The sequence below is a fragment of the Manis pentadactyla genome, chromosome 2 (assembly GCF_030020395.1).
Source record: "Manis pentadactyla isolate mManPen7 chromosome 2, mManPen7.hap1, whole genome shotgun sequence".
Lineage (NCBI taxonomy): Eukaryota > Metazoa > Chordata > Mammalia > Pholidota > Manidae > Manis > Manis pentadactyla.
The window spans coordinates 181,376,982-181,395,100 of record NC_080020.1 but is presented as its reverse complement, the minus strand read 5'-3'; the positions used below and the strand labels follow the sequence as shown (position 1 = coordinate 181,395,100).

At 43.3% G+C, this 18,119-nt stretch overlaps 1 protein-coding gene across 3 annotated transcripts in view; it reads right to left on the bottom strand.

Moving 5' to 3' along the window:
* Nucleotides 1–2,017: 2,017 nt before the first annotated feature.
* Nucleotides 2,018–18,119, bottom strand: part of SERTAD2 (SERTA domain containing 2) — a 109,680-nt gene continuing 93,578 nt past the window's right edge. For all 3 annotated transcript variants that reach the window (XM_036890397.2, XM_036890396.2, XM_036890395.2), the window contains one exon: nt 2,018–7,237. In XM_036890397.2, the coding sequence (XP_036746292.1) occupies nt 6,298–7,233 (936 nt within the window). In that variant the 5' untranslated portion in view covers nt 7,234–7,237 and the 3' untranslated portion in view covers nt 2,018–6,297. The remainder of the gene's footprint in view (nt 7,238–18,119) is intronic.

Below are 18,119 nucleotides of genomic sequence, written 5' to 3'. Positions count from 1 at the left end.
AAGAGTAGAAGGTAGCAGAAGAAACAATGGGTTGTTTCATGGCAAGACTTGCTAAGTGTGTTTGCAGATACCCAGAGCCCTCCAGAAGAGTGAGACGTTGGTTCTGACTTGGGATGTGGAGAAGGCTGTGTGGACACACTTGAGCTTGGCCTTGGAGCAATGGGGAGAATTTCTACAAGCTGACGTGGGGGCACGAGCCAGGGCTTGACAGGTGCTGGGAGTGGGGTTCCAGAGGGTCGGGATGGGAGTGGACCTGGGACCCAGACAAGGGAGACTGAGTTCTGTGCTTCTCGTATGCCAGGGAAAACCACACAAAGGGTTTTTCCTTTTAAATTCAACAAAATTTTGAGTGCCTGCTATGTGCTAGGCATGGTTGCAGGCAGGCAGATAAAAAACATTCCAAACTTGAATTTATATTGCATTGTCAACATTTTCAAAGAGATTTAGGAGTTAGAACTTTATCTTGCCCTTACCAGCACAAAGAGAGTGAACAATTCGCCACAGCTCTATCTCTAATTAATAGCAGATGCTCGTATTTCCAGAGACAAACCACTCTGCTGAGCAACGGACTCTTATTTCTTGCTGCCTAATGAGTATCTCCACCGGGATGTCTGAAAGAGCTCATCCTGTTCTCCTGTATTAGCTCGCTCGGGCTGCCGTAACACGGTACTACAAACTGAGTGGCTTTAACGACAGAAATTCATTGTTCTGGAGGCCACAGAACAATGAGATTGAGGCATCAGCAGGGTCGGCTCCTTCGGAGCGCTGAGGGAGAAGCTGTTCCGTGCCCCTCTCCTTGCATTGGGTGGCTGGCTTGCCGCCTCTGGTGCTGCTTGCTTTGTAACTATCACCCTGATGATCTCTGCCTTCATCCTCACACGCTGCTCTCCCTGAGTGCTTGCCTGTGTCAGTAGCTCCCCTTTTTCTAAGGACACCGATCATATTCGATTAGGGCACACTCTAATGACCTCGTTCCAATTTGGTTATCTTGGTAAAGACCCCACTTCTAAATTAAGGGTTACATTCTGAGATACTGGGGGTTCGAAATGACTTCAACTTCTCTTCTTGAGGGCACCATTTAACCTGTAACTCCTCCCCAACTCTCCCCCCCTTCCCCGCCCCAATATTCCATTGCTGATTGAATGGATTCCTTGTTTCCCAGGCCCTTCACATCCAGCCCCGTCCCCTCATTGGCTGGTATCGGCCCAGAATTGCAGGGACCAGGCGAGCTAGATCTCATGACTCCCGTCAAAGCTGGCCCAGTTGCGTATTGCACAGGATCTCCTCCATTGACATCTTTAGATGGTGGGGGACTAGGTTGCATAAATGGGGGGAGGGGTGCCAGTGGACGTGGAATGTGTGAACCGCTAGCACTCTGGGATGTCAACTCTAGCATCAAGGATGTGGGAGGAGCCTTTGTTGCAGTCAGTGTAGTTGGGAAGCGGGACCAGAGGCCGAGAGAGAAGCGGGCCGCGTGGGGGAGCTGTGGTGGCGACCGGAAGGACGTGGCGCGGAAGCGGGTGGACATTTGCAACAGCGGCTTGGACTGGAGAACAGGCCTCGTGCGGGGCAGCAGAATCAAGCCCAGGAGAAGGGTGAAGAGGCCAAAGGGGAAGGCTCGGCCCCATGGGGAGAAAAGGCTGTTTGAGAAGCACTGAGTGTGACACGGCAAAGCCTGGTATATACTTAAGTCCAGAGCTGCGGGCAGAGGCAGGCGCTGGGCACACATTTTCAGAGACGAGTGGGCCAGAGCCTCTCGGGAGAGAAGTGGTAGGAATGGAGGCTGGGCAAAGGGCTCATTCACCTACCAAACAAACCCTGGGGAAAAGAACGTTTAGAGAGAGTTGGGGGACTGAGAACAAGGAGGTGGAGAAGGGCCCAAAGGCAGGGTGACCGGAAGAGAAAGGTGCTCCTGCGACCGAGACGACGCGAGCTGAGCAGCACCAACCGTGGCAGAGGCCGAGGGCCGACCGCCTGGTGGGGCTCCAGGAAGAAGGAAGCTGTGAACACGCCTCTCTCATCTTTTAACTGTTTATTGTATAATATAAAACTACAAAAGTAAGACTGCTCATTTCCATGTACATTTAATCTGTCCAATTGTTTAGATTACAGCCCAAACCTACGTGTGAATACAGCCATCTGGGTTCCGATGTAACGTTTGTAATATTGCATAGAAAAGGCACAGCTCTCAGGTCTGGGGTGGGGGAGAAGGTTACACCTCCTTGTTTGACAAAAGCCGTCCTCAAAAACCATGCAGCAAACATCTCACTATGTAAATCTTTTCCAGAATCTTGGTTGTTTGCTCCTGTGGATGCACTTCTCTTCCAAACTTATCCCCAAAAGATGTCCAAAATTTTTATTGGCTTTGTCTGCAATAGCACTAGATCCTGGCTAATTTTCAGAACCCTTTAGACTCATTCTTAGAAGCACTGAAAACAATTATACACAAGCAGGACGCACACACCTCGCTGCCGTCAGCAGTTACAGGAAGTTAACCATTCACAGCCAGAACAGGCTAAATATGCTCTTTTCAGTATTTTCAAAAAATGTTTAAAGGTCCAACAGGTCAGCAAGGTTTTGAAATTTAAGACAATTTATACAGAGCATAACAATTGCTGCACAAAGTAGTCTCTTTTTTTGTACATCTGTCATTTAAGAAGGCTGCCTGGCAGTATTCATAATTGATTGTTTACCACAAACGTGGTTAATAAATCTAAGCTTTAAAAATGATCTGTAAGTGGATACTTTAGCTCTTTGGAGCTAATTTATTTAAGAAATTTTCCTTGATTGACCTCAGGGCAGTTGGGAAACTCCAAGGGGCTATGGCAATAAAAAGCTTGATTGATAAAGACACTCGAGGTGTAGTGGAGGCTCTGGTTATTTCTCACCCTTTGGTGTGAAGGAGGGTTTCAGGGTGGTTGCCCCTTCTGTCATAAAGAGGTGTTACTAAAAAAAGTTTAAAAATATCAACCCTTTGATGTTTGATTTTCTTAAAAATTTGGAGGTATTAAAAGATTCCTCATTCATACCTTTTGCATATTTCAAATAGACCTTCACTAGAGAAGAGAGTAAAAATCAATGTGGACTGTGCACACGATGAGAAGACCCAGGGGTCTGGCTCGGACCCCCTTTAATACAGATTGACATGCCTACAAGAGAATACATTCCTACCATATACATTCTGCACATTACGATCCAGATGTTAGAGCTCCACAGTAAAATAAATATATTTACATAGAAGAAAGGAATAAATAACTTATGAAAAAAATCACTTCAAATTCAAAGCTCTTATTATTCTGCTCTCCTCTTGTCACTTCATTGCACATCACTGTCAACAATTATCCTCTTCCAGCCCTACCCGGCATGTCTTTCCCCTTGAGGCACCTCACACTGCCTGCCTGACTCTGAATGACACAAGATGTCCTTTAGGGAGGGGAAGGTATTGCTGCTAGGTGGTATCTGGAAGCACGTCCCACTCTCAAACTAGGACTTGGAGACCACGTACAGGCTCACATTCTTCCCTGTTGGGACATCACTTTGTAAAAACAAGATGCAACGATAACTTAGAACACTCGATGCTTTTGTTCTTTTTTAAACGGGCCACTAATTTGCCATGTCTTCCTCATTAGACCCTGACTATCAAAGAATTCATGGCAAGGGTGTCCAGAGTGAAAAGCATTTGCTGCTGTTGTTGGGGGTTTTTGTTTTGATTCTGAAGCCCAGCCTTGCAAATACGAGAGTCAGAGAACCATGTTTGGGCAACACTTTGCTGTGCTTATTTGAACTGTTGCCCAACATATGGGATTTGTTTAAACACACGATTTGCTAATCCAACCAAAGTACAGTTGTTCTAAGTTACTGTAAATCAGTTTTTAACAATGGCAAATCAACTGCCTTACCCTGTTATTGTTCAGAATAAGCAACACTATTGTGAATGTACACGTATGTGTACGTGTGTGGCATGTGGCAAGCTTGCCAGATCCTCCAGTTATCAAGAGCATGGTGTCTGGGTTGACCTATTCTCCACAGGAAAAGGAAGCTCCTAACACAGACAGGCACAAGGACACTGGAAGCATCTATAATCACGCTCACCTTGACAAGGTGTCCCCGGCCCTGTCAAGGGAAATGACCTACTCACAGCAGTAAGAGGTGCCCAGGTGGAGGCTGCTTGGAGGAGAACAAGTGCAGTTTGATCCGTTTCTCACTGCTCCACTGAGTTGATAATTAGTCTTTAAAAACACATTCAAGTGGGGGGAAAAAGTAAATCAGAACAGAGAAAGATGTAATCATATACACAAATCTTTTGCTTAGGTGAGCAGTTCCTTCATCACAAATGTATTTGCTTTGCCATGTGCATTATAAAAATAAAATGGTCTATGACTTGTTTAAAGTGCCATTTTATAAAGCTGTCTTTTTTAATTGGCCAGAAAAAACTCAACTGTATCCATGGCAAGAAGTGAGCAGAATTGGTGACTGAATATTGACAAATGACCAACAACAAAGACAACAACAACACAAATCCCATAATTTAAAAATTCTTAAATAAATATAAAAGTTATTCCTAAAGAAGCCATCTGCATTTCAACAATATAGGTTGTAACCAGCTAAAGTACCATTGGAAGAAAAGAAAAAACTGAAACGAAACAGGCCACAGTTTCGGCAACAAGCATGATACATTACAAAGGTTTCAAAATTAAATGTACACCACTAGAGATAAAAAGCTACTTCCCAAGTGTCCTGGGGGGTGCGAGGGAAGAAAGGGTCAGGGCTGCAAGAGGGCAGGAACCATGCATAGAAAGTCCTTTCTCTGTATTTGGGTAAAACAGCCTTGTAGAGTGTAGTTAAAGCAGCTGATTCAAGAAAGCAACTGGATCGGAAGCCATGACGCAATGGGAACAACTCCAGGTTCAAGAGCCACCGATGTTGTAAGAGTGCATCCCGGGCTGGGCCGAAGTGAGCCAAGCTCACTGTGGTGATCAGGAAGATGCCATTTTCAGCACTTAGCAACAAAGGGAACGAAAGCCCTAGGGAAGGGAAGCTGGGGAAGACAACTGAGCAACATGATGGATGCCTTCCGGGGGAGATGTCCTCCTTCCCAAGCCTAAGCACTGCAGTAGGTTTAGTTCCATGAAGATGTTGCTTGCTTTTCCTAAAATGTTGTCTGCATGTAAAACTTCAGGTCATCATAAAAATTATGCCAGAAAGGAAATATTTGGGTTTTTGTTTAAAAAATAATACTTAAAAGCGCAAACTTGGCATAAATACATGTGAGTATTCGGTAGTCGTCCCCTCAAGAGAGGGAGCTGAAGAGAACCATCACTGAAGCCCCAGTTCAATGGCCATCTCCCGCCAACTGCTTCATGCAAGTTTGATAAGCAAATGTGGTTCTGGCTTGGAAGTCACAGTGCTGGCGGGTGTTCATGCCAGGGGGTCAGTGCTTGTGAAATTTGGGTGTGATAGCGCCTGGCCCTTTCTTAAAGCTGTGTGTGTGTGTGTGTGTGTGCGCGCGCGCGCACGCACACGTGTGCACATTTGGGGACAACTGTGGATTGATTTGATCCAATTTTCTCGTTGCACCAAACACATATAAAACATTACAGCTCTATAAAAGTACAAGTGCAACTTGCACATCTGAAGTTTGCAGGAACTATGTGAGCAAATCCTATCAAAATAGCTATCTCATATGTATAAACAGCATTTGTTTTTAGAAAAACAATATCATAAACTGCAGAATCTGTACAAAAATATAAAATAAATTTGGGCAGCAGTTTCTAAACAGCCATGTAAATGCAACACTTATGAGGAGTAGTTAATGCCTCTAAAAAGGCTGAATTGCCAAGTCAACCTATAACAGGGCAAAAATGCCAGAAAAAGTACTGAGATTATCTAAATAATAATATATATTTTTCCTTTTTTTACCTCTTGCAATAAAACTTATAGAAAAAATAGACCAATATGCACATGCAATTTACAGCTTTTCCAACTTATTCCTTGTGCTTCACTTGAACTGTTTATTTCTGTCATTCAACATAAGCAACATTGTCTTCCAACGTATTCTTTCCTCTTCCAGGGTAGTAGGTCTCTGAGAAACCACTCGAAAAAGCATTATTAAAAGTGGTCATACTAGGATGAAGGCACTCCAACTCTGCTCAAAGCAAAAACTAGTGTGATCCTTTTGTAAAACGTTTCTTTTTCTCTGAAAAAGGCAAGCAAGGGTGCATGCACAGTGCGGAGAGCTATCAGGGCAAGGGAACGCTTGCAGGGGCGGGGCGTGCAGAGGCCCCGGGGCCCCAGGCCTTAGGACCCGACCAGCACCTCCATGATGTGGTCCAGCTCTGTGAGGTCCATTTTGAAAGGCTGGCTCGGGGTGACGGGCTGACTGCTGTAAGGGGCCAGAGTCTTGAGGAGGTCGTCGGCCGACACAGGGGCCATTTTTGAGGCTGTCCCTGACGCGGACGTGCAGGGGTCAAAGTCATACATCGATGTATCGATGTCGGCAAAGAGGATGTCGTCCAGGGTCAAGTCTGTGAGAAACCCCGTGGACGTTGTGATTTCAAAGTTCCCGGGCAGAGAGTCCATCAGCCTCGGGTCGTCGGGCCGGCCCTCGGGGAGCCCCTCGGGTTTCGGGGCACTGGACTCGCTGGGTTTCAAGCTGTCAGTCGCGGCCGCCGTCTCTGTGGAGGTAGATGTGGGGCAGAGCTCCTCAATCTCGTCCAGGGCGGAGGAGAAGCTGTCCTTTTCTGGCGGGAGAGCTGGAGGTGAGAGTTTGGTAGGAGCCGCAGGCTGCACAGCCGGGGAAGTGCAAAAACTGTCGTCGTCGTCCTCGAGCAGGGAGGCCGGGGTGAGGCAGGCCTCCAGGGGTGTAGTGCTTCCGAGGTCGCAGGGGTGCAGGGGCGGGGACGCAGGGTGGCTGAAGGTGGGTGGCGCCTCCCGGTAGCTGTCGCTCAGGGAGTTAGCTGGCTGGGAGGAGGAGGTGAACACAGGCCTCAGGCTGCCTTCCTGTTTGAGCTCCTCCTGGATGCGCCGTAACATGTTGTTGATTAAAACGGTCTTTTGCAAGCTGGGCTCGGTGAGGGGCCTGTGGTTGTAGAGTTTCATAAGGGAAATGTTGAAGATAGTCTGGCGCTGTAAGGTGTAAGACACCTTAGATGGACCATCAGAGGGAGACATGATTTTGCCTTCCAACCCATCTTCATGCTCATCAAACTTCCGTTTTCCTCCTTTACCCAACATATATCTGCGAAGGAGAAAGGAAGGAGAGGGAATTAGTCTCAGGAAAACTAATCTCAAAGGTAAGTAAGATGCTGATCCAGACAGAAGTCAGGGCTTGGACTTCAGTTTCTTGCCCCGGGTTCATTACAACAGATGAACCAATAGGGAGAAGACCTTTCAGAGTAACAGAGAATTGGGAAATCTGCCTTTGCAGGCCAGTGGAGCAATTTATGTCACTAGGTAGTCTGGTGAATGTATTTCTTGAGAAATGTGTATGACACAGACAAGTTAAACGTTACTATGGAAACCGTGATTTTAAATTTCTTGGCTTGAGTGCTTGTGTTCACATGCTTGTGTTCGCGTGCCTGACATTACCATGCAGGTTCAATTTCCCTCCCCCCAACAGATTTATTTTTAAAGCTCAAGAAAACACTTACAATGCTAAATGTTATGACCTACAGAGATAAAGCTGTCATAGATTTCAGCATGAACACATCTTGAACGATTAAAAGAACCAAGTTGGAGAAGGAGGCACACGTACAATTGTGATCAAATGATGTGTGCTTTTGAAACACTTTTTCCTTCCTCATTATGCATACAGCCTCTGCCTGGTTGGTGACATGTGGTGAAGCAGTTGGCCTGTGTTAACTGACCAGTGATAGACCTGCCACTGGTTTCAGTCTAGAATCAAGTGGGGAAATGCAGATTTCCCAGCCCAAGTATTTCCATGGCTCAATTTCATTGCATATAGTTCAGAGTACAACTGGACTGATTTAAAAGTAATTTGCTTTGATTATATATAGGCTTTGCTGTTTGGGTACTTGAGACATTTCATAACCAAATACCTACAGTGATTCCAGAGATGCATAAGCATTTCAAAGAAATAGCGACCTCATATTTCAGACCTTGAACATTTGGGAATGGGTTGAATTTTAACTATTGTCTCGCCTCACCTGCAACACACAGCCTAGGCCACCTCCTTGCTTGCTAGGGCCTTAGTGAAGACACTCCCAGCTGGCTGCACCTTCTGGAGAGTGGTCCTTCCTCTCGGAGTTTCTACCATCTAAATAAAACAATTCCAAGCCCACTGGCCTTGGCCTTGTAGACCTCACTTTCCAACCATTTAATCAAGCAAGTTGTTCTCACGTCATCTAGACCAGGAGACTTGGTTCTAATTAAGCCAAGCCTGTGCTTGCTCCCTCACCATTTCTGCAGCACTTACCCACAGACTTATCATACTCCTCTCCTTTATGCACTTACTCTTTTTTTTTTTGTAGCCCTCTAGCCTTTCTTCTGAAAGTGACTTGCCTTTTACTGAACTGCTTCAGCTGACTTTGATGGCACTTCATTCAATCTTTTATTAAGTCATCCGCATCTATGCTGTCTCCGACACTCTGCCAGGAAGTGGGTGGTCCCGCAGGTGAATAGAGCAGTGTCTTCGGGGGCCGAGTATCTTCTCCTACACCTCCTTATCATTTTGAATTATGAGTCTCATCCTAAAGGAGTTAACGCTAACCATAATAAAACTTCACGGAACTTCCTTTTAACACTGTTAAGGAAGGCCATGCTGCTCCACAGGGCGGACAGACATGGAGGTGGTCACTGAGCCTGACACACAGGTCCCACCTGGAGTGACTGCCTTCATGTGCCTCAGTCTCCAGGAGAGAAAGACCAAGACAGCTGCAACCCATCAGTGTCAAGAATCAGCTTGAGAACTTGTTACTGCTCATAAAGAATGTGGCCTTACGTGTATGAAACACTTTCCCTCCTGTAAACATTAAAATGGCTGTCAATCACTAGGACCTAAGACCAGTCCCCAGATTAACTGTTTTTCAAGGAAAGGAAGGTAAAATAGTAATAACTTGCTTATCTAATACTTCACATGACAGATATATTTCCTACTGTATAGTGCTAAACGTCTCATTTGTATATACACTTTGCACAGCACATTTCCTATCTGAAGTATCTGTGCCCAGTAAAACTTGAGTGCAAGTCAAAGAGGTGATTTCATTTCACATTACAAAACATCTTATGCTTTATGCATTACAAGTGTTACCAGACAACTGTGCTTTGAAACAGACAACTGTATTCACAATGTTTGTACTTGTTTATAACTTAAGTATTTAAATACTTACTTCCAGAAAAATTCCACTTTTGCCAAACCACTCACTAAATGCACTTAAGTGCTTTAATTCTCATATAAAGCTGTTATATGGTCTATGTTATATATTATAATGTGATTGTACCCAAAACCCTTACACATGTGTATGAGAATACACAAATACATACATATACACTCTAAAACCGTGTTTCTCAAAGTGTGGTCCACAGATGTTACTGATCTATGATGAGTTAAGTAGAGATACTGTATTATTTAGCAACTTTTATAGCAAACTTACGGAGTAACTATATGCCTGTAAAACCAATTTTTAAAATGACTTTTTTTTCACACCTTTGTACTTTAGTATTATTTTTACTGCATTTGACTGAAATATTAGTCTATGAAGGAGGAAAAAACAAACATGATGGTCCTTCATCACATAAAGTTTCAGAAACACTGTCCCCAAATGCAAACCAAACACATAACTAAAGATAAATTAGTAGGCTCATATCCACCTTGAATTTTATTGGTTTTCTGGAGAAGACTAACACTTAGGTAAGACAGTGTAGACTTCCTTTTCTTTTAGCTGTTGATATAGAACTGTCTTTTAAATAAACAACAGAGCTTTCTCAATAACTCACATTTCTCTAAAAATGATCACTGAATCTATAGAATTCAAATACTGACACACAGCATAAAGTACTAAAGGCATTTAAGAGAATTCCCATAGCTGAAGGAGATCCATGGAGATGTTTCAAAGATATTTCAATGGGAGAAAGCACCTAATTTCCAATTAGAATGATCCAGCTGGCCATAGCTGTGTGATAATCCTACTGATTTAGGAAAAGCCTGATAAGACCACTGTAATGCTGGAAGGAGGAGGAGGAAGGCCCTTTTAAGCAAAAGCTGTTTGCAGGAATAGACAAATCAAATTCTGGAAGCTTGTCAAATGTGCAAATAAGGACCTATGATAGACTATGTCTGAAAGCAGGTTTGTCTTCATTTCTCTATTTCATTTTATGAGGCAAAAACTGGCTCTACACACCCAGTCCCAGTAAGATTGCAAAACACACACAATCCTGATTTATAATCCTAATTCTATCTAAAAATTTTATGGAAAGGGATAAAATGCAACATAATAAAAATCTAGTCCACATTTAAAATTTTTAATTTTTTAAAAATGTTTCCTCAACATTTGCTTAACACATTGTTTAGAGACAAGTCTTCCTACCAACCGTACTTAGAGGAGGCCTCCAACTTCTAGAAATTGGAGATGTGAGAAGAACCCTCACTCTCATGTATTAGTCACCACCTCTTGGAACAGGACACAATTCAAAGACAGGCCGCTCAAGAACCTAAGGGCAAGAAGCCAACCAGTGTCTCTGGGCCTGGAGTCAGGCTAACTCCTCAGAGGCTTCTTTCCCCAAGCTCTCTAAGAAAATAGCAGTAGCTCTTTAAGTCTGTTATGGGAGGAGCAACTGACTTTCTAAAGGGCCTTGGAAGGCTGCAGCTTGACGCAGAAGTGGAGCTCACTATGGGCTTTAAGGGGACACCGAGGAAGGGTGACCTGCTGTTCCTGCCTGAAGCGCCCTGTGGCTGTGGAATACTGATATCCTGATGTGGGCCTTGGGTTCACCAAAACAAGCGGTTTCTGGGCCACTCTGTCTCCTCCCTCGGGTTGTGAAGAGTCAACTCAAAGCCCACACCTTCTACCCAATCCTTCAGTCTAAGGCCCAAATGGGACCCTGAGTTTCAGGACTGGTTAAAGACCCCCAAATACAGGAATGAGATGGATGCTCCCTCTTCTGCCTACCCTAAGGATCCTAAAAATAACCACAGGCACTCTGCCATTGAATATTCATTGCCTCTTAATATAAGATTTGAAATTAAAACACCCTCATTCCCCAATAAACTTGTTAGAAACAAACTCTTAACATCTGGTTTTCTTAACATATATTTTAGCAACTATCAACTGTAGCAAATTAAGTTTTGCAATGAAGAACAAAACTCAACCGTAGCAGTATAAATTAAACCTTCTTTCCATGCTTTTCTGGAAGTTTACTACTTAATAAAACTATACCAAACCTGTCTTTCAGTTGTACAGCTTTTATAGCAAGGACTCTGTCCTCAAAAGCTACCATCAGCTTAGACAGATCATCAGAAGTGACAAATGTCACTGGGAGATTCCTCAGAAGATAAGGGCCAGAGGAGCCAGAGAGGACGTTACCCGACCACTAGGGGGCTGCAATTCCAGATTCCGAGCGACTGCCACAGTGAGGATTTGGAGATTGTTGTGGACTGGGGTGATGAGGAAGACTTCTGGAGATGGGGTGTGAGATTTATATGTAATGTCTGCTCCCCACGCCCGCAATCCTGAAGGTAAGGCCCATGAGGACACAGACTGTTTTGCGCATCTCTGAATCCCCAGGAAAGGACAGTTCCTGACACAAAGAAGATGCTCCAGCAATAGTTGCTGATGAAATGAATGGTAAACACAAAGTATGAGAAGACCACTGAGGGACAGCCAGATATTGTAGAACAAAGGCAGAGAGATGTGTGTGTCCTTGGCCCTGAGTGTGACTGTGTACGGAAGGGAGGGTATGAGTAAGGGGACAGCTGAATGGACCTCAGAGGTGACAGCTGCACAGGGTGGGACCTGGGTTAGGAAATGCACTGGGACAGGCATAGAGAGAGGGCTGGGGGGCTCTATCTAGCACAGCAAGCTCTCCCCTGAATGCCTCTCTCTCTTTAGTTCTCCAATTTGGGTGACCATCAGACTCCCAAGGAGGGCTTGTTAACACAGAATGCTGCCCCCCACCCCCTCCAGATTCTCATTCAGCAGCTCTGGTGTGGGGCCTGAGAATTTGCATTTCCAACAATTTCCCAGGTAATGCAGTTCTGCAGACCTCACTTCAAGAACCATGACTTCCTCTTTTCCCCATCCGGCCATTTCATGTTTAAGTCTTAGAATATCTTCATTTGTTTAATCTTGAGTTTGAAGTTCTGAGCTATTTTGTATCTAAGCAAGTAAGGAAAAATGGAATGAACAGTATTTTTCTGATGGCAACTTATGACTGACTTAAAAAAAGACTATATGCGGAAGTAAGATGTCTTCAGCTCAATTTTAATGATAAAGCTCAGCTTCTCAGACTGATAGGACTGATACATCAGATCCCACTAGCTCAGTGGGGCCCAGTTTCTTCTGGCTGTAATGTTAGAGTAAATGGTAGTAAGGTATTATGCCCACAGTCCAAAAGGGAAATGAAATAGTACCTATGTATTAAAAGGGTAACATTCCACAGCATTTATATTTTTAAGGCATTAAGGAAAAAGAAGCAAACATTTAAAAAACATCAGAAAAGTTATTTTTTCAATGGATAAAAAAGATGTAGTATATATACACAATGGAATATTATTCAGACACAGAAAAGAAATCCTGCCATTTGCAACAACATGGATGGATCTAGAGGGTATAATGCTCAGTGAAATAAGCCAGCCAGAGAAAAACAAATACCAAATGATTTCACTTATTTGTCGAGTATAAAAACAAAGCAAAACAGAAAAAACAAAACAGCAGTAGACTCACAGACTCTGAGGAAGGGACTAGTGGTTACCAAGGGGAGGAGCTGAGGCAGGTTATGGGGGAGTGGGGGAGGGGACTAAAGGGGCACAATAATTCGAAATCACATAAAAGTTGGTCACAGGGGCTGTAGTACAACATGGAGAATACAGTCAATGATTTTGTAACATCTTTCTACAGTGATAGGTAGTAACCGCACTAGAGGGGGTGAGGATTTGATACGGGTAACTGTTAAACCATTGTTTTATATACTTCAAACTAATATAAAGATTATATATCAATGATACTTCAATTTAAAAAAAGCTCTTAAACTCAGTATTTTTCAAGTACCTAAAAGCTGCACCTTTAAGTTTTTAAAATCACTAATGTTATTTGAACTGTCAAAATAAATCTTACAATTTTTAAATTAAGAATATTAAATTTATTTTTACAAACTACCACCTTCTGTCATCCCCACTAACAACAACTACAACAAAACGCACTGCTGTAACCCACAGGCTCACCACAGCCTGTGCTTCCTAGAGGCCCAGAGCCTCCGCGGCTGGCTGACAGACCCAGGCCCACAGAGGGGCCGCATCACTGCTCAAGGCTTGTGAGAAAGGAGCCTGAACAGCAACCATCCTCAGCCCACCATAAGAGCTGGCTTTCTGGCTTTCTGGCTGTGCTGGTCAAAAAAAAGATGTAAATCATTACTTTGAAACATCTCAAGGCCTAACAGGGTTGTACGTTGTGTACAAAGAACCTGTTCCAATTTCCTTTCAGACTAGTACGTAACAACTAGAAACGCAGTGTTTTCCCTCCTCAGAGAGTATAGCAGGTTCCACAATTAAGGGACATGTTGTTTCAAAGTCAGTTAACAAGGCAGAACTAAGCCTGGTGTCTGCAGTTGCGGAACGGTAGTTTACTGGCGGGGCACGTGGCTTCTGAGGAGCTGGTCCCCGGCCTGTGCACTTAGCATCTGTGTGTGTCTGCAGGAATGCTGTATTGTGATAAAGATGTTCTTAAACAGTAGTTTAACAGGTCTCAAGAAAAAGTTCCTAATTCAAGGGGAAACTCTTAAGCCATATCCCTAATCTCTTCAACTGCACCATCCAATGTGACCACTGGCTTGACCACTGGTCACTAAGGAGTCCAGAAGAGCCAGGGCGACACTAACAAAATCATAAAAATGAGGCATTGACAATTACATCAACAACTCACAGCAATGGTTTGTCCTCATGGGTCTACCTCATTTGAAGAAAAAAGCAGCTAAGAGAACACATGTGATGAGTGTCAAAAGGCCAGTGGAGGCTATTTCCTTGCTGTGACGTCCTGTGCCGAGAAAACCAGAGCCCTTTAAGTGGGAACACATTCTTTCAGTTTCTTCTGGGGGTAGTGGCAGAAGAAAAGAGTGCCCCTGGCATAATTATTATGAGTGTGACAGACTTCCAAGACCAACCGAGAGGGTGGCCAGAAATGGTTTTGAGACAACTTCTGAGAAACACAGAATATTCTTATTCTCCTCTCCTCCGCCCATACACTTGCCTTAGGATGCACTTTGAATCCTGAATTTGAGGTGGTCCAAATGGCTCCTCACAAAGGACCCCTCCCACCAGCCACAGGGCAGGACTCTGAGAAATGGTCTTCACCATCAGTCTGTCACCAGCAACTCCCAGGCAGGCAGGAAAAGCCCCATCCTGCTTCAATGGGGGGGAAGCCACATTGGCTTAGACAACTTTCTACACTTAGAAAACACACAGGACTCAGAAATCTGATAATGTCTACGCTTTTAACACCCTCCCTCCCCAAGTAACAACCAAACACGCCAGGAGAACAAAGGGGCCACCCTGGAAAAGACCCGGTAGGTGTAGGTACAGACAGGACCAGAGGGAAAGTTAACAGAGGCCCAGTCCTCCCAGGCTTTGCTCTGTGCACGGGCCAACGCAGCAGAGTGACGGTCCCCCGTCCCCGGTGGCGATCTGGTGCGCCGGCAGAGACGGGGGCGGGGACCAGCAGCACTCCCAAAGGCTCCCTCAGATCCCAAACTGGCTGCCTCGGCCTATCGGAACGGCAGAAACGGGCGAAATTCCAACGGGGAGAACGCCTCTCTGCTTATTTACAGAGTCAGGGCTCCCAGAAGACACGGGAGTGTCAAGGACAGGATCCCTAAAGCTGCCGGGGTCGGGAAGTTTTGTTTTTTTTTAAAGCAAAGCTCATCCAGGCTGAGGTCCCTGCAGTAACATCCATGCTAATTGGTAAGTAAGACAAAGCCTTCCCTAACAAATCAGCAATGTAATTACGAAGCCAGTCACTAGATGAAGCCAGTTGGGCGCGCTCGGGCGCTATTCTGAGGCTGTAACCCGATCCCGGCGGCGACGGCGCCTCCCCCGGCTCTCCCGCCGCGCAGGGGCTCCGGCGCAGGGCCCCGCGCCCGCCGACGGTAACGAACCCTGCACGTCCACCAGACCCACGCCAACAATCTCCTTTGCTTTCTTGACAGCATTTTTAAGCCTGCAGAGAAAACCGGAATTCGGCTTGGAAGTCAACAGCTCAGTCAATTAAAACAAAACCAACTTTTACTCTTGAGAGATGTCTTCTAAAGTCCACATTTTAAGAAACTCCAGCTTTCCCTCTCGAGATTTTTACATACTTCTATTAAACTGAGGACAGTTTCTGACACTGTTGGTTTGTCAAATACAATCTTTTCTCTTGGAAAAAGAAAACAAACTTAAATGTTGACAACTAACTGCATTTAGTAGGCAAAACAGAGTCAAGTGCTTGGAGAGAATATATCAAATGTTTCTTTGGAATAATTCATTGCCTTGTTAATAAACATCTAGAAAGAAAAAAGAAAAAAGAGGTTCTTCGAAGGTACCTATTCAGCAGTATAATCTAATAGCTTGTCTTACTGGTTTGTCTGCCAGATGGAAATTTTAGGTTTTAAACGTTACTCTTACGAAGCTAGAAGCTAAGGACACCCTTCAACTCTTCCAAAGACAATGGAAATGCTAACAATTCTTTTATTGTACCTGACGATTCTGGCTAAACAGAATTACATGGTCTCTGAACTTCAGTTTAACAAAAACATACTAAATATATGATGCCTGGAATTTGCTTTAAAATGCAATAATCTGAGGAAAAAAACAGACATGTAGAAGAAACAAGACTGATAAAATGCTGATGACTGTTGAAGCTGGGTGATGTACGAGGGTATGTACACTGTACTCTTCCCTTTATTTTTGAGTATGTTTGGAATTTTCCGTAATAAGTTTTTTTTAAACCCACAACACGCCAATACGTATTTTTAAGATTCTACAAACTTAAAAAAATCAAGTAAGCACATAAATTGTTTACACCCGCCGCAAGAACTACTCTACCATCGTGACAGAATTTTACACACAAGAAAGTTATTAGTGCTCTATGTAAACAAGCAAGCCCAGGACAAGTCACAGCTCCTTTTAAGCTCTGAAAGACAGCACGTCACATCCAGCCACAAGGGGGCGCAGCGGAGCAGCAAGGCACTGAAGTCTGATAATTCACCTCAGTTCCTACCTAGATCTCTCCCAAAGCAGACACATTTCCAAGACTGTTCCCTAATTCCAGTCTACACAAGACACTGCTAAGCAAGCCAAGAGCCTTGCCAAGACCAAACTAACTTATATTATGGTGTGGTTCAAACTCTGGAAATATTTATTGAATGTAGAAAAGGTTCCTGCCTGTATGTGAGTTCACACTGATTTTTCAAAAACCAGGGCTAAAATCCCTGGAGGATTCCTGAAGTGAGAATACACACAAGACAACAAACACACAAACCCAACTTGTAAGATGTGGACCTGGAGAAGCCAACAGTTCAGAATTTCCAATGGGGGTCCCAACAATACAGTGAGTCAGAAGGTTAGCAGTAAGAATTTTACTAGTATAGAAAAACCTTCAATAATCTAACTGCTTCTTAATAAGAAGAAACTGCCTCGACGTTGAAGAGATACGGCTTCAGGCAGTTATTTGGCAAAACTTCATAAAGGATACTGGAGAGGAGCCATTACATAAAATATAACACAGTTAACCTTCGATAGTGAAGCAACTTACCATATAAACTACATGCAGAAATTCTTTCTATTCATATAACAAGTTGAGGTTCTATGATGCTGTATGTTCAAGAACAATGTTCATAAGAGATGAACTATCATTACCAACATTTCCATTTGAAATCTGGTAAATATGAACGAATTAAAATGTTATTTTTATAAACAACATATTACTATAATCACTTAAATTATGATGCTGCTTTAGACTAATTTGGTGTTAGGAACACATCTTTAGCATGCTGAATCTGAAGCCTCATTATCATTAAGAGAAGGAATTCTTAGATATGAATTTCTTTCCCTTAAATATAATAGGTCTGCAAAGGTTGGCCAGGCTCACCCCACCCCTATTCCCATGCATAATGAAAATATTTTTTCTCCTGTATATAATTGCTTGAACGGGATTCTGGTTTCAACCCTCCGGCAGCATCTTTTCCCTAAAGATACCTTGTTTTTTCCCTCACACTAGAGACCCTTAATAAACAATGTCAGGGGGAAAAATGCTTAGGGTAGAAACCAAACTTCTGTGCCAAAAGTATATGAGTTTTTTTTAAAGAAGGCCATCAGATATATATATCAGTCACATTAAAACAGGTAAATATTATGTTAGAATAAACCTGACAAGTAACCTTCTAGGTTTTGTTAGCCAATTACTTGCCAATTATTTGCTGAATAAAACTAACAAAAACTAGGTATTGCTACATCAGTAAGTGTTTTAATGGAAGCGTACCTTAAAGGTTGTGATTAGTCTTTAAGCTTCTTTGCTTTTAAATTTGGAATGTCTCATTTCTGGGAAAAATCACTTAAAAAAGAAGGCAAGCTATACTCACAAATACAGAAGTAAATCATTTTTTAACTTCCACATGCAGTTTAAAGAGGAAAACCAGTGAAATGTTATTTCATTGTTTATTTATTGACTAAAACTAAATGTCCTGTATGGCCTAAATATGGACTCCTTAAAAAAAAAAACTATCAAATTTCTACAGTATGACAAATGAGTATAAAAATTTAAGGTACAGGATAACAGAAATATACTTAACAGGCCATGTAAAAGAGAGGAAATAACTACTGCACTGTGTAAGTATCTATCCCATGTAAGCAAATACATATTTAGAATGCTTATTTTAGTTAATTCTAAGAATCAGGCAGGCTAGTGATCAGGTTT